Raw genomic sequence first — 16,369 nt, 5'->3', positions numbered from 1 at the left:
GAATATGAAAAGGGAATGTAGGTCTTTTTTTAAACCGCAGGATGACTAAAGCACATTCAGTTTTTATGACAATGTGCACTTAATGATTTGACAACAAAATCCATTCCAATGCTCAATATGATCTTCCGATACAGAACATTCACTTGTGGGTGGTCTAGTCTTTGCTTGCTGGTCCTCATTACAAGTTACAATTATTTCCTGCTGCTCATATAACCCTAACATATGTCACAGTGCTATACAGAGATTATTATTCACATGGGGTTTTCTGCCGCACCCCACACTGTCTTTATTCCGATGTCTGATTTTCTGAGCTGCAGATCGCTGGTACCGCTGATACACCATAGATGGGGTCTTTTGCTTATGGCTGCATCCATAGGTTTTAATATCTTGGGGCACCAGAAGATCTGATGTCTGTAGGGTCTGAATACCCTATCCTAATTATAATGGAGGCAATCAGTATAAGATCTCTGCTTGCTGCCTTCTTTCTGTCATGCAACAGAATGTTTCATTGTTTGCCTCCTGTAGCTAAACACCGGTCCCTGATCATGTGATGTCACACAGTTGCACAGCTAGTTCTCATCACACATCTTTGATTACACTGTGTGTTATAACGAGACGTGCATCTGTGTGACATCACATGACCATGGACCGCTGATTATCTAAAGGAATTAAACAATGAAGCTTCCTGTTGTATCATCGTGAAGAATTAATGCAGAAAGTATATTAGGAAGTTTTACAACTTTTCATTACACAAACAATATCAGTAATTTTCTAGAATGTGCATAAAGTGGACAACCCCTTTAAGGAAACCATTTCAAACATGCAGACAACATGCAAACTCAATGCAGATGCTGCCGTTGATGAGAAGGAAATCAGGAATCTTAAAAGTGCTGAAAAGTAACTAACTTCAGAGATGCAATAAACAATCTGGATGGGATGTGACATGTACCTCCTCACCTTTAGGAAGAATATTTACAGTGCTAAATTTCCATGCAAAGTATAGATTATAGCCATGTTGGACATATACAAAGGAGACCAGACAGGAGCGGGTACTGCATATGTTTAAACATCCCTTCAAAGTCTCTGCATGTTTATTCAGTGTTTTAGTTCGGGTGAAATTCTATCCATATTTATATACTTCAAATTTGTCTCTTGAATTCAAGCAGATTAGATTTTATAAAACGGATTAGTTTACCAAGTTGCTGTCACACATGTGGGCTGTCTTTTGTTTTACGGCATATCTCCATGACTGCATGCAGGCTGGTTGGCAAATATACAGCTGTAGTCACCTGTGTGTACACATCCCATCTCTAAAACATAAACCTTTCAAAAGGAGAAAAAAATGCAGCTTTTAACAAGCCAGGACAATTAGTTTATTGCATAGCTGTCTTTATTGTGAAGGCTTGTTTTGTGCTGTAACTTAACAACGCATTCAGTGTCAGAAGAGGCACTTTACAATAACAATATTTCTGTAACGCCTTATTTAGCACACCTATAGTCATCTCTCAAACAGGAAAAACCATTAATAGAAAGTTTTGATAAGGCTTTTATACCAAGCCACCACCCCTCCCTGCCTACTGTCCTTATGCATACTACAATATACTACAACGTTTACTATGGAGTCATGAAAACGTAGACAAATGAATGAAAGCAGATAAGCACATTAGTTCTAGTGTTATTTTAAAGCTTACTATACAATAATTTGTAGGCCTCCACCCCTTCCGCAAGCGTTGTCCGCCACTTCATTAGCAAAATGTAGACTGGTGAAAAGACGACGCTGAAAGAGCTTAAAAGACTATTTTTTTAAATTTATTTTGCAGCACTGCAATCACATTAATAATTTGGTTATTTTTTTCCTAATAACATAATTGATTATGGGCTTTTACTTTTTTGCAGGATGAGTTGAATTTTTCAATGGCACATTTAATTTATTAACTGCTTTTGGGGAGTATAAGATATTTTTATGTGCAGTAAAATTTTGCACTACTATCCACCCTAAACATCAAGTCATTTTGTAACAGAATGGTGCAGAAATAAGAATGCCCACGTTACCGGTGCACCATCTAGCACAAATGACTTTAAAGTGCCATATACAATACCTTTTTAAATTTCTTAGGTGATTTGGGAGGTCCTAATATACCTTGAAGTTCCTATATATGCTACAGTGACTTTGAACCGATTACCATATCGTCAGTTTATGAGTGCTTTGAATTTCATAGAAAGTTTTGTGCAGTTTTCCATATTAATGTAAATGGTGAAACTGAAGAAAAAAAAAACCCTTTAAAAGCTGCATATGCTGTTTAAGTCGGATTGGATTCTCAGTCTGCTTGGAATTAAACTTGTGGCGCTATACGCTATACACACCATGAAACAAAGTTATTCAACCTTTATGTAGCTTCAGTAATATGAGGCTGAAAGTTTTTAAAGCAAATAGGTCGCAGGTCTGTGGCAAAAAATCCTGAAAAATCCTCTATATGGCTCCATAATCAACTAGAGGAATGCACAGGTACAGTCCGTGTCCAATGGCTGGCAGTTTAACAATGTTATGGGTGAGCCCCGGCAACATGGTCAAAGTGGTTTTTCAACTATTGGGGCACTGCATGATTTTGCCAAATAAACAGCTTTCACTTGTGGAACTGTGCATTGAATGATCTGCAAGAGATTATTCTCCTTTTTTCCCTTCATGTTGGATCAAATCCCATATTTGACAACATCAGCTAGGGATGTGGATTTGAGATACACTGGATACCATTTATGAAAAAACAAAAAAAAACCGAAATCTTGACCTTAGAAGTTATGGCTCTATTGGAAGGTTTTCCAGATAGAGGAATCTATGGGACATCAATTAAAAGGAAAAAGGAATCAGCAGGAAGAGAGAATGGCTTTTTCTACTCTATTTAAAGCATGGGGCCTACCCACAGGTTAGGGCCTAACTTGAGTAACAGTGGGTTCTCAGTGATGAGACCTTCACATAACGAAAATGAGGGGTCCAACATACCTCCGTCAGACCCCTCGTCGTTCCATCGGACTAATGGAGCAGATGGCCGCACATGACCGTTCTACTCCATTAATCTTGATGGAGCTGAGAGAAATTGCCGAGCGCCACGCTCACCAATCGCCGTCATCTCCATAGAGATTAATGGAGCAGAACGGCGATCTGCTCCATTAGTCTGACGGAGTGACAAGGGGTCCTATGGAGGTACATGAGACCCCATTGGACCCCTCTTTTTGTGATCTGTGGGGGTCTCATCACAGAGACACCCCCTGATCAGCATGTTAGTGCCTATTCACAGGATAGGGATGAACTTTTGTTCGTGGGAAAACCCCTGTGACGGCTTTAAGGTACAATGGGCCAGTGTGACAGCTGTGCATAAACAAATACCAACAAATATTTTGGCAAAAATTTTTCCAGAATGATGTGAGCAACTAGAAGTTAAACAGAATATTTGTTATAACACAATACCACTATCAATCACTAAAGGAAATCTACCATCAAAATCAAGCACTATAAGCAGGGAACCTTACTCACAGATCCCCTACTGTGTGATATTACAGCAGGTAGAGGAAGGGGGGCAAGAGACGAGCATGCAGGGGGAGGGTGAGACCTGCTCCTGCAGAGTAACAGCCTGTGAAGATACAGCAAGGAGAGGCATCCCAAAGTCCTTCTTGCTCATTAGCATAATTTTAAAAGAAAGGGGGCTATGGATAGCAAATAATTAGATTACCACAGGCACAGAGCCTGGGTCTATGAGTAAGTGTCCCTGGTTCATCATGCTTGACTTTAATGGTAGATTTCCTTTAACTACGATTATAGAAACATACCATATGGCTTGTGCCCATCTCAATGGGACCAGTGGGCCATTTACCCCAACACAAAAGAATGCTTTCTTTATTTCGTTTTTTTATATAAAGAGGATGACTATGTTAGGATCGAAATCAATGAGAATAATCCACCAAATAAAATATAGGTTTATTTAAAACTTAATGAATAAGGAAAATACAAACTCCAAAAAAGTTCAATTTACTTCATAGCTTACAAATATACAAAATAGAAATTGGCATAAATTTATATTACATATTTTATATGTAAAGTCCTATATAGAAAACACAAGACATTTGTTCTGGGTAAGGCATATGTGGAAGTAGACCATTGTACACATTATTGCACACAGAAACCACAGTGCATTACATACTGTCTGCATATACAAACATTATCAAAAATAAATCAGGTTTATACACCCGACTTTGGTCAATTAAAAAAAAAAGGGAAAACAAAAGTAAAAATCGGAAGACAAAATAAGTTTCCTTGTCAAATATGCAGCAGTTTGAGAACTTTGGCTTTAATCTTTGGTACCTTTAGAAGTATGAGCCTGTAAGCACCATTAGCTAATAGGACTATTCCTTCAACCAGCATTTCATTAGCTTTATTTTACCATCCGCCTGGAAATGCACACTTGTTTTACAAGTTTTACATGGAATGAAAAGATAAATGGAACATATTCCTCATATGTTACACATCGAGGTTTCCTCAGAAGAGCATGTAAAGCCTTCACCTGGCTGGTGGAGCTAGATGAGAATATAGGACAGCAGCAGGTGGGCCTATGTTGAATACCTGTGAATAGTGCAACCACCATTTTCCAGTCATTGACCCTTAAGATCTGGTCCACAAACAAAGTCCAGTTTTATCCAACAATGGAATGATTAAAGATCCAGTCATAGACCCATTTTCTTAGACACTGTTCATTAAATTAGTATGTTCTCTGACATGTAGTAGAGAATGGTTATGCAGTCATTTGAGGTTCCCAAGTCTTGCCTTCTCACAAAGCATGGTAGCTTGTAGTGCTTACATTTGTTTTCACCCATCCCCATGTATTGTAGGTCCTAGAAATACTGTAAATCCTCTGGCAGTATTGGGTCCGACTACTTCATACATTTAGAAGTGCCTTTTCATGTGCAAGGCAAGGTGGTCTGACCTAGAGAAAGCACGGTCACACCTTTGGCATTGGAAAGGCCGATGACCGGTGTGTTTCCGGTAGTGGCGTGTCAGTTCATCAGAGCGAGCAAATTTCCACCCACAACCTTCCCAGTCACAGTGGTATGGCTTTTCACCTAGGGAAAGCAGACAGTAAAGTATTATTATAACAGAATACCAATACATAATTTACAAAACAACATTACTTAATTATAAAAACAATGAATAATACGGGGACAGTCTAGGTGAAATTGACAGATCCATTTTGTTTTTTCACAAAATTCATTGTCTGTATTAAAAACTGGTATGGCTTACTTCACCTGTCATAAACCAGACACATGTCTAACCAGTTTATCTGCACATTGACATTTACAACACAAACTACCTTGGTCTGAGAGCCCATGTATTTACAGTCCACATTCACAAAACGTCCTAGACTCATACACCAGAAGATCACTAAAATTATGGAAGTGTAGAAACACCTCAAAATTCCTGTAATATAATGCTAATAAACAGCACCAAAGACACATGGTGGCTTGGCACTGTCTGCCTCGTTTCCTTAAAGGGGTTGTCAAAGGATTCAATGGAGTCCAAAGACAGTGGATGGAGTTACATGGTACGTTGCTCCACCTGTAAGCTACATTATAGGAAACAGGATCAGTGAGTGAATCAATGGTTGGATCCAATCTGTGAATATGGGAAAAACTTACATTTTGGGAAATCCCTTTAATGGTTGCCAAGGTATGCAACAGTTAATGGACCATACTTTTAAAAACATGTTCAGAATTCTGTAAAATATTTTTTAAAAAAAGTAAATAAATCACACCCCTTACCAATCCCACAAGGGTCTACTCAACACTGGAAGTGGCTGCTCACTGATGTCAAAAGAAACAATGTAGTTGAAAATAGTTTTGGACCTAGTAGCAGATTTTTTTACTATTCTTTTCTAAGTGCAAATGCGTATTTTAGGTGCAAATCATGGAGGAAAGAAAAGCTCAGTGACAACTTTGGTGATAAAATACAAAAATGTTTTTTAAGAAAGTAGAGATTGTGGAAAAGATCAATATATCAATGTAAAAGTGTATTCAAATGGTTTCGAAAAACCAACGACCTTTACCAAGGATCCTGTGTATGGGCAATGAAAAAACTCACAATGTAATTGAAACTGGACATGATCTTTATAGATGGAGGATGGGCTGACCTTTTCCAGCACTATTAAGACTTTTTTTTATATTACAAGTGGTATCTGAACCCATCACATACACACAAATGGCCAAACAAACAAATTGTATTAGTGCCCCAAAGAGGATAATACGTTTGTACAAGCATTTGTTGCCTCTAATTGGTTCACTCTAGTCAGTCACCCATAGGGTACCAACAAAGAATTCAGAAAACGCCCTTGTAAAATGGTTCTAATATTAAGGAAAATCTAATATACATAAATCATGTTGCCTTAGAAAACAAATACAAAAGGAAAAAGGTGAGGAAAAGGAAAGACCCCACTAGTTAGTTGTTCCAAAAATGTTAAATACGATCCAGATCTACGTAATAAAAAGGGTTGTACAAAAAATACATGGCTGCTTTCTGTACATCTGCAGAGAAAATCTCATGGTCAATAGTAGAGCTGCAATACCACAGAAATCCTCTGGACAGGTGTGGCACTATATTAGCTTCTTTACAAATGGCTGAAATTACTGGACTGAAAACTACTGCTCCAAAGACAAAAGTCCGGGATTTGTTAACTGATCATAGAAGAAATACCTATACTTTATGGCTCAATATGGTGAATAAGATCTATGCCAGGTTCCCATGACTTGTATGCATAAGGACAAACAACATATACTTTCATAAATGTCCCAACAGTGGAGTTGACAAAGTTTCCTTTTTGGATCCTATAATCAAGGTCTTCTGATGATCTCTACTATACAGACCAGCAGAAGATTACCAGATTCTATTTAAGTCCAGAAATGGCTCAGAGGCGGCAGCCCATTTTGAGGCGTTTCTCTACTTTTCCATGAGAAACGGGCTAGGATGTAGGAGTGTTGGAATTTATGGAGGAAAGTTAAATTTGATCTTGGCAATGCAGTTTGCCAGCAATGGTATACAGATAAAGAAAAGTTCCAATAGCAAAACAGTCTATGTTTTATGCATAGTAAACACAAGTATATGAATACTATCAAAAATGATTAAAAAAAAAATCTTCAAAGTGACAATGAAATGACAAAGTGACAAGAAACGGCTAGACAGTGGATTTTAGACTGCACAAAAACCTCATTACGACTAAGTCTACTAAATGTCCTCTGCTACCAAATGGGGATTTCTACAGTTCTGCTCTTGGCCCTTAGGCACAAATGTCTCAAAAGATCAAAGTCATGTTGACTACATTGTTAACAGCAAGTATGTGCTACGATTCGAAAAATGAAGGTGATCTGTGGTAAACTTGATGCAAACTTGGCCGGGGTCCATAGACATTAGCCACACCTCAAAACCTTGTGAAATGAATTTTTCCACTTGAAGGTCGGTGACAAATATTCAACTGCCCTTATTGACAAGCCCTGGCACAAGTAGGAAAATAAATAGAACAAGCAGCGAAAAACAACCCTGAATCCCAACACTTGTTTCATTCCCTTCCACTTGGAAAACAGGTCATTAAAGTTTCATAAATCAGGATTTTACACGGAGAAGGCAGTAGGGTGGGTGGGGGGTTTCTTATACTGATCAAGGTTTTCCTATGCAATGCATACGTGATAAGTGATTGAAACAATGTGCAGCAAAAATAAGGAGTCTCCCCTATTCCAAACTATTCCCCTATTTATCCAACTATATCATTCATGTCATAGGTACATTTTAAAGAAATATATTCCTTATTCATCTTTGAAAATGAAAGGACTCTTGTTTAGGCAACTATCAGGTCCAGATTTTCCCAGCTGTGGCACATTAAGATCACAAGAGAATAGATGCCTTTTGCTTTTTGCCATGTAGTAAAATCTAACCATACAATGAGAGTAACCCACAAAAAACTCCCTCACTACATAAGAAATGCACCTGACCCATACTGCGCCTTGTCACATTATGTCACGCCAAGCATTAGTGCTATTTTGTAAAACTAAAAAGGCACAAAAAATTTAGATCTAAGAAATCTAAGACACTTAAATGTGGTAAAAACAAACAAATAATTTATACTAACTTAGATACAGAATGTAAAGAAAAGCCCAATTAAAAAATTCCTCAATGGATCCTCATTTTAGTATTATACAAGTTACACTGGTTAAATAACCAGCACTGCATAGATAAAAATATGGCTTGATGGGTTTGGATTAGAGAAAATTTTACATCGTTGAACAAGAAAGTAAAAAGTACAAAAATGAAAAATCATGATAAACATGAAAACTCTTTAAAAACACAAAATTCCACCAATAGTTAAATACATGTTTAAAGACCCCAAATGGAAACTCAGCTCTCAGATCTGTGACCACCTAGCATCTTTTGATGTAAACTATTTGTAGAAAATGTATTCTTTCAGTTTATAAGCTCTTTGTACGCTTCACTCTGTAATATGCCTAAAGTTTTGCCAAGAGAAAAACCACAAAAACCGACATTATAAATAGTCTCCAGAAGGAAGCAGAACAGTGTGGGCACAGATGTTTATGCAAAGTACATTCGGGTTTTGTAACATCTATTGCAGAACATAGCATGAAAAACTGAAGAGAAGCGGCATCTTACCTGTATGTGTACGCAGGTGAGCCTTTAGATGGGAACTTTTGGTGTAGGTCTTTCCACAGCCGGCATACTCACACGTGTGAGTAGCTGTTCTTTTCCTGGGCCAGGACTTACGACCCCTCTTGGGCTTAACTTCTTCGGACATACAGCTGCCCGGGGTTAAAAGCTCTAGAGGTGAAGAGGGTGGAGTCAGCATCACTTCTTGTTTCAATAGTTGAAAGTTTAAAGGTTCTTCAAAAATATTTAGATAAGACTGACCTTGATACTGAAGCTGAGATGGAGGCAGCTGGGGCTGCTGCTGGTCTGCTGGGAAGTGAGAGTAACTTGCAGAAGTGTGGTAGCCAGTTGGTATTGACAGAGATGGGTGGCTTAATGCCTGAGGAGACGCATGGCAGTCTCTTACCATTAGCTCATCTGGGGACAGAGGCTGGTTAGTCCTGCTGGGCAGCACCCTTCCCACTTGGAAGTCATGCTGTCCCTGTGCCTGCTGACCTTGTCCATCCATTTGGCATGAGACGGAGCACACAGCAGGTGTTTCCTGCTTGATCTTTTGACACATCCTTGGTAGTTGATGGCTAGTATATACCATGGGACTGTCCATACCAGAACCACCCTTTCTAACACTGATGGGCTGGCCATAATCGCTCATATCCACAGCAGCCTTCAATACAAATTTGCCCTGTAGACTAGTCTGTGCCTGCTGCATATAAACAGGGTCCAAGTCAGGTCTCAAAAGCTCGGCCACAAATCCACCCGAAGGAGATACATCATTTATATCCGCCAGGTTGAAAGTGGGGTTTGGCACAGTGGATTCCCTAGAACTGTATATAAGAGTGGTGCCTCCCGATGTTTCCTGGGGGCATGGTAGCTGATAGGTAAAATTACAATTGGCAGGTGGTGAGAGAGCAGACATACTGTCTGGTAGTGAAACAGCCGGTGGAGGTGATGAGGCAGTAGCAGAGTAAGAAGATGAGGAAGAAGCCACAATAGACTTCTGATCAATGAGAGAATTAGAAAGGATAAAATCAAAGTCCAGCAGGTCATTAAACTCCTCTTGATCTCTGCGAGAGCCCAAGACTATAGAGTGGCCCTCTACACCGTCATGGGGCCGAGACTGGTTAAGTGCAGGATGCCTTTTCATGTGGGACAGCTCTTCTCTCCACCTCTGCTGAAAAAAAAGTAAGAGAAAGTTTTTTTTAATAACACAATTACCAAAAGTCTAATGCGCCGTCATAGACAACGGATCACGTGCAGGTAACAGACCCTTATGGAGAACTTTTCAGCCCTGGGAACCCAGGTCATTTGACTTTTCCCCTTGAGGAATATTACTGAGCATACACTGGTCTCTAAGATAACAGCAGACAGAGCCCCTTCTATTATCACAAGGAGATGAGTAAGCGCAAGATGCAGGCAAAGCTGAGTGATGCCATAGAGGAGAGGGCAGCACAAGGTGCCAGGACTCCTAAACTTCAGTATATATCAGGACATAGGATAGCGGATCCTCTGAGGGATACTCACGTCACTTGCCTGTCTCAGCACTTTGTCCTTGCCCGGGGTCCCCGCTGTGAAGGTGGCGATGGATGGCAGTAAGGTCCCGCTGAGAGCCATGTCACACTCACTGGGCGGCTGCCTGGGCACAGATATACACAGTCACATCACACTGCAGGCACCCAGGACATGCACCAAGCTAAGCAGCCGCAGGACAGGGGCACACGTACCTCATGTACCTCAGCAGGTAAGACACACACCGACACAAGAGCAGCGGCTACTCCAGGGATTCCCTCACACACAGCATCGTCCGGGGATCCCCTCCAGCTGCTGCCATGAGCACCGCCTCCCACTCGCAGCTGCACGACTCTCCCTGCCCTCGTGCTCTATGTGACTGTGAGCCGCCGCTGCGCCTGACAATCATTATAAACAGGGGGCGGGGACTCCGCTCAGGGGGCCACGCCTACAGCCTGCTCATAGTGCCTTCATAACAAGCGCGGCTTCCCGCCTCAACTGTCACTGGCAGTGCTGCTAGTCCCCCGTGTGGCCGCTAGGGGCGCTCGCTGCTGACAGTGTTCTGCCATTCCCGGGAATAGCTGTTCTTGTACAGTTGCTAAGCGGGTCTGTATAACACACAAGTCAGCGACTAGATGGACACCCACACAGCGTCATCAGTCTAGGAGAGCCATGCACACAGAAAGATAACTGATCAGTAACACTTTATGGGTCCGTTACCACTGCTGTTGTACTGGGTAAGGGGGGACTGTGCCCCTAATTCTCCCCCCTAGATGTATACAGATGAAGCCTGGCAGTGACACTGAGCCCTGCTGCTCTTTGCAGGTGGCACCAAAACATGGGGCCATCTCTCATTGTGAGGGATCACTAGCCCGGTCATGTGATAGGGGCGGAGCACTAAATGGGGGCGCGGCCTGATACGAGCCTGTTAACCCCTGTAGGTACTGGTCAGAAGTAGATAACCGGGATATGCTACCAGAGGTTACATGGTCTGGATGCTTTATAGGCATGAGCGCCCTGTTATATGACAGAAGTCAGACAGGTGCCTTGTGACGTGTATAAAGTGTGTTCGCGTTATGCTTGGTCCCTGGTGACAACATTCCGGGGTGTGGGGCACTGTCCTCCTCAGGAATGGGGATAATAGGCCGCTCTCCTTGCTGGGACACTGCTTCCCATAGTGGTGAGACCCATGCATAAGGATCGTGGTAACAGCTAGTGACAGATATGGGATCTGTGTATCTCCTATGTCTATCTCTAATATGTCTATTACCTTGTGGGCGACTGGTTTAGACTGTATAAGTAAAAGTTACGTGTTAATGAATTGAATGCAATGGATATAACGAGTGCTCCAGCATGGAAAGAGTGCGGCCGCAGGTGGGAGGCTCCTTGGAGAGCAATAGGAGGGCGCGGCCTGGGGCCGTGACGTCAGAGCAGCAGCTGGCTGGCAAGCGCTGCCCTGGCTGTGACGGTAGTAGCAGCCCCGGCGTCAGTCACAGGAGCCTGAGAAGGTGGGCGCGGCTGCTGCGCTCGTGACGTCACTGCACTGTTTGGAGAGCCAAACAAAGTTGGTTGCTGCGTGACGGCGCGCGACCGGACGTGGGAGTCCCCGAGACGTGGGCGCGCACGGAGCGGGTTGTAGCGCAGTGTGTGAGGGATGTCATGTCTGAGGAGCACACGTTCCCAGTGTATTAGACATGTTTATCTGCGTCAGAAGACGCTTTCCATAGTCAAGCCAGTGTTTAAAGGTGTTTAGCACAGAACTGAATTCTTCAGTCAGGCAGTTTGTAAAGCAATTTTATTATTTTATTGTTAGACATCTGTTGTGTGAACATGTCCAACAGCTCTGTGCCAGCAGTGCCAAGGTACACCGAAATACTATGCCACAGAGTCCAACAGTGCCATGACTAGTCTAGGTGTTACTTCAGGGCACATCCACCTTGTCTGGGCAGAGAGTCTTATGGGCACCCACAGGCCCTTGGGTACACCCCCATTCAGGGCAGCCATCAGGAAATTCGGGGCCCCATACAGCAAAAGTGTCTGGGCCCCAACACACCCCAAAACCGAACAAGCCTCCTGCCCCCCGCAGTGACCTTTCACAAACAGGGTTTGAGGCCTGTTGCTACGACAAGGCACACTCTTCTGGTAGATTGCCAATAGGAGTCATACTTTTGGTCAAGTATATTTATTATAGTGCAAATATGGCATCAAAAACTAAAGCATGGTGAACAGTAAACATATAAAAGTGTTTAACAGACAACATATAACAAATATAACATTATAAAGTGCAATTGCTAGGGCCGCCACTATCTTTTAATGTTTTAATAAAGAATTGTGTTAATTACCAGTGGGGGTGCTCCAGTGCACCTAAGGGCTCTTTACGTCACCCTGCCACCAGTCCTGAGGTAATCTGAAGTCCTGGTACCTGTGCCTGCTCAGCAACCTCTGTGAATCACTGCATAAGGGTCAGGACTTCATATTTCCTCAGAACCAATGGGAAGGAAAAGAAGGAGCGTTCATTGCATGCCCCAAGGAAACCTAAAGTCCCAGCACCTGCACACTGATTCACAGAGGCTGCTGAGCAGGCACAGGTATCGGGATTTCGGATCACCGCAGTCCGCAGGACTGGCCGCTGGGTGACATAAGGAGCCCTTAGGTGCACTGGAGCACTCCCACTGCTCCTAAGCTGGTAATTAACATAATTCTTTATAAAAGCATTAAAGGATAACCATAGAGGCCATTTTGATGGAACTTACAGTGCTGAAGTCAGGGTCATCAGGTGCATAGCATGATACCTTCAGGTACTATGCTGTGCACCTGGTGCTCGATTCCCTTTAAACAAGGGATATATATAAAGACAAAATACTCATGTACCACACTATAAAAATAACTTTATTAGATGCATGCATCTATAAGTGTGTAGTCACAAGAATGCCAATAAATAAGCATCAGCATTCAATGGATAAAGTAAATGCAACAATGTTTATAAATATATGTAAACTTCACCATAGGTGTAAACAAAAAATTAAACCAACTCAAATCACTTTGAGCCTCTATTGCAACAAACAGTTGGTCCCAGCAGCTCCAAAAAAGTGTACAGTTGGTGCAACATGGTCCTTGTGCTGACTGCATCACAAGGACTGCACTTCTCACATCATAACCCATATATGATGCAGGGAGCTCTGAGCACTTGGAGCTGCAGTGAACTGTAATGACATCGTTTGTCTTTACAGTGCACTGCCACTCCAAGCACTGTGGAATTCCTTGCATTATAACTGGCTTAGGGTGCAGTCCTTGTGACGCGGTCAGCAAGGACCATGTTCTACAAACTATACTCTGGCCTGAAGCCACATCAGCTAGATCTTGGCAAAGTAACCGCAAATTCAGATTCACGGAGCAATCAGTCTTCTTACTTTCAGATTTGCAAAATCTTTTATCAAATTCCGCTACCTGTTCAGAAAATGCTGAAAACTTTACTAACAATTAACATCCCTACAGACAGCTCCCTGACACTGTGTGACTGACTACAGGATCTGGGAGTCATTAGTGGCATCTAGTACCTTATAGATGACAATCTCTTCCATCAGGAGGACTTTATTCCGGGTTCTCCAATCCATGACGTATCACAGGTGAATTCACAGCTGGATATCTTCAGCTCCGTGCAGCATCTCCCCCCGGCGTCCCTAAAAATACCACAGTCACTTACAGTATAAAGTCTCCTGGATAACAACACTGCGCTCCTAAATAACCCTCACAACACAAGTGACCGCACGCTACCCCACATAGAACACATCCCCTCATTATTGATATGCTGCCCCCCCCCACAATGATTTATTTGATATGCTGCCCCCCACAAGGAATGAAATGATATGCTGCCCCCCCACAATGAATAAAATGATATGCCGCCCCCTCCCCCACAAGGAATGAAATGATATGCCGCCCCCCACAATAAATTAAATGATATGCCGCCCCCCACAATGAATTAATTGATATGCCGTCCCCCCCCACAATGGATTAAATGATATGCTGCCCCCCCACAATGGAATAAATGATATGCTGCCCCCCCACAATGGAATAAATATGCTGCCCCCCACAATGAATTAAATGATATGCCCCCCCCCCCCCCACAATGGATTAAATAATATGCTGCCCCCCCCCCACAATGGATTAAATAATATGCTGCCCCCCACAATGGATTAAATGATGTGCTGCCCCCCCACAATGGAATAAATGATATGCCGCCCCCCCCCACAATGGATTAAATAATATGCTGCCCCCCCCCCACAATGGATTAAATAATATGCTGCCCCCCCCACAATGGATTAAATGATATGCTGCCCCCCACAATGAATTAAATGATATGCTGCCCCCCACAATGAATTAAATGATATGCTGCCCCCCCCACAATGAATTAAATGATATGCTGCCCCCCCCACAATGAATTAAATGATATGCTGCCCCCCCCCCACAATGGATTAAATGATATGCTGCCCCCTCACAATGAATTAAATGATATGCCGCCCCCCACAATGGATTAAATGATATGCTGCCCCCCCCACAATGGATTAAATGATATGCTGCCCCCCCCCACAATGAATTAAATGATATGCTGCCCCCCCACAATGGAATAAATGATATGCTGCCCCCCCACAATGGAATAAATGATATGCTGCCCCCCCCCCCACAATAGAATAAATGATATGCTGCCCCCCCCCAATGGAATAAAATGATGTGCTGCCCCCCCACAATGGAATAAATGATGTGCTGCCCCCCCACAAGGAATTAAATGATGTGCTGCCCCTCCACACTGAATTATTTAATATGCTGCCTCCTCCCCCACCATGAATTATATAATGTTCTGCCCCCATATTTTAATAAGCCCCCACCATGTTTTTACTGCTATTTGATTTAAAAAAAAAAAAAACTCGTACTCACCTCAGGCTCCCACATCTTCTTTCTTCAGCCCGCGGCCAGGCAGGAAAGGGTGCGCGGCCGCGTGATGACGTCATCGCGCGGCCGCGCATCCTAATTCATGGAGCGATGTGGCCGGAAGACAACCCCGGCGCACATCGCTCCAGTAATAGTGCTCGAGCGGCCGTTTCCGGCCGCATCGAGCACTATACAGTGACGGGCAGGAGCTTCCGGTCCGGACGGACGGAGGTCCCTGCCCGTCTACCGTGGAGAGTGTCGGGGCCTGCCGGGGCCCCAGCAGGAGCATGAATATCGGCGCTATTGGAGCGCCAGGACGGGGGCCCCCAACCAATAAATCCGGATCCGGGGGCCCGGCGCTAGCGCTCCAATAGCGCCAATGATGATCCGGCTCTGCTCATGGCAGATGCGGCCCTGCGGGCCCCCCCCTAGTGTCTTAGAGTCCGGGCCCCATAGGGCAGTACCAGTTGTACTGCCCTATCGGCGGCCCTGCCCCCACTGTTCTGCAGCCACCCCACAGTCGGACACATTTCTTGAGCCTATCTAACATTTACTGTGAGCCTAAACTAGGCAGTCTAAAGTGTGCACACTTTACATGGCAGTACTCTGCTACAGTGAATGGCATTCATTGAGACAGTCTTAAAATCTCCCCTTCTGGCCGTCCTGCTCCAGCCTGTTTAGTGAGTATGGGTGCGAAGTGGGGGGAAGTTCTAGGTCTTTGCTGAGATGGAGCCAGTCAGAACCATTGAAAGAGACGTTATAGACTCTAAACCTGCAGTGTAAGGGTCATCTTTTTCATCCACTGAGAGTATACACTGAAAGGGCTCAGCATACCCACAGACTTATCCTAGTAGACAGGCATAGTTTTAAATAGGTTTCATATACCTAAGCAGGATGGACAAAGCAAGTTGTTTTTTTCTTGCTGTTGTGTGACATCACTGAGGAAACAACCCAAACATTGGCAATCACTGGTTATTGCCCATGTTCACTCCTCTTCCCGCATTCAGGGAGGCAACTGGCGATGTACAATTTATAAGCACTATGATAACACATCCGGAACCCTCCCTAACTTGTCCCTACAAAAATACAAGATTGCTGATCCTAGTGGTGCTCGGACAGACCCGGGCTGAAATGCTCTCCAATATGTAGAAAATAGAAGAAAGTCTGGCACATCACAGGGTACAGCAAGTGTTCTTTAAAAACCTGTCATTTTAGACTATGCTGTCACATCACTAGCTTTAGAATTTG

At 43.2% G+C, this 16,369-nt stretch overlaps 1 protein-coding gene and 1 long non-coding RNA gene across 11 annotated transcripts in view; one reads left to right on the top strand and one right to left on the bottom strand.

The window, feature by feature from the left end:
* Positions 1–3,951: 3,951 nt before the first annotated feature.
* KLF4 (KLF transcription factor 4) lies at positions 3,952–10,836 on the bottom strand. Of its 10 annotated transcripts, XM_072153533.1 has the most exons (5): positions 10,411–10,802; positions 10,211–10,322; positions 8,951–9,860; positions 8,696–8,860; positions 3,952–5,109 (listed from the first exon to the last, which is right to left on the bottom strand). In XM_072153533.1, exons 1-5 carry the CDS (start codon positions 10,413–10,415, stop codon positions 4,934–4,936), a joined length of 1,368 nt encoding a protein of 455 aa, XP_072009634.1. In that variant the 5' UTR covers positions 10,416–10,802; the 3' UTR covers positions 3,952–4,933. The 10 variants fall into 10 exon arrangements, with proteins under 10 accessions (XP_072009634.1, XP_072009607.1, XP_072009598.1 ...); XM_072153506.1 differs by having other exon boundaries at positions 8,696–9,860; positions 10,420–10,836; XM_072153497.1 differs by having other exon boundaries at positions 8,696–9,860; positions 10,211–10,318; positions 10,411–10,825.
* Positions 10,837–11,598: 762 nt separating this feature from the next.
* The window catches only part of LOC140087150 (uncharacterized), a 113,552-nt gene continuing 108,781 nt past the window's right edge, over positions 11,599–16,369 (top strand). The window contains exon 1 of the long non-coding RNA XR_011849987.1: positions 11,599–11,703. This is a non-coding gene — a long non-coding RNA (uncharacterized lncRNA). The remainder of the gene's footprint in view (positions 11,704–16,369) is intronic.

Source organism: Engystomops pustulosus, chromosome 1, assembly GCF_040894005.1.
Source record: "Engystomops pustulosus chromosome 1, aEngPut4.maternal, whole genome shotgun sequence".
In the NCBI taxonomy this organism is placed as follows: domain Eukaryota; kingdom Metazoa; phylum Chordata; class Amphibia; order Anura; family Leptodactylidae; genus Engystomops; species Engystomops pustulosus.
The sequence above is the reverse complement of the archived record's forward strand: the minus strand, read 5'-3'. Positions and strand labels throughout refer to the sequence as shown.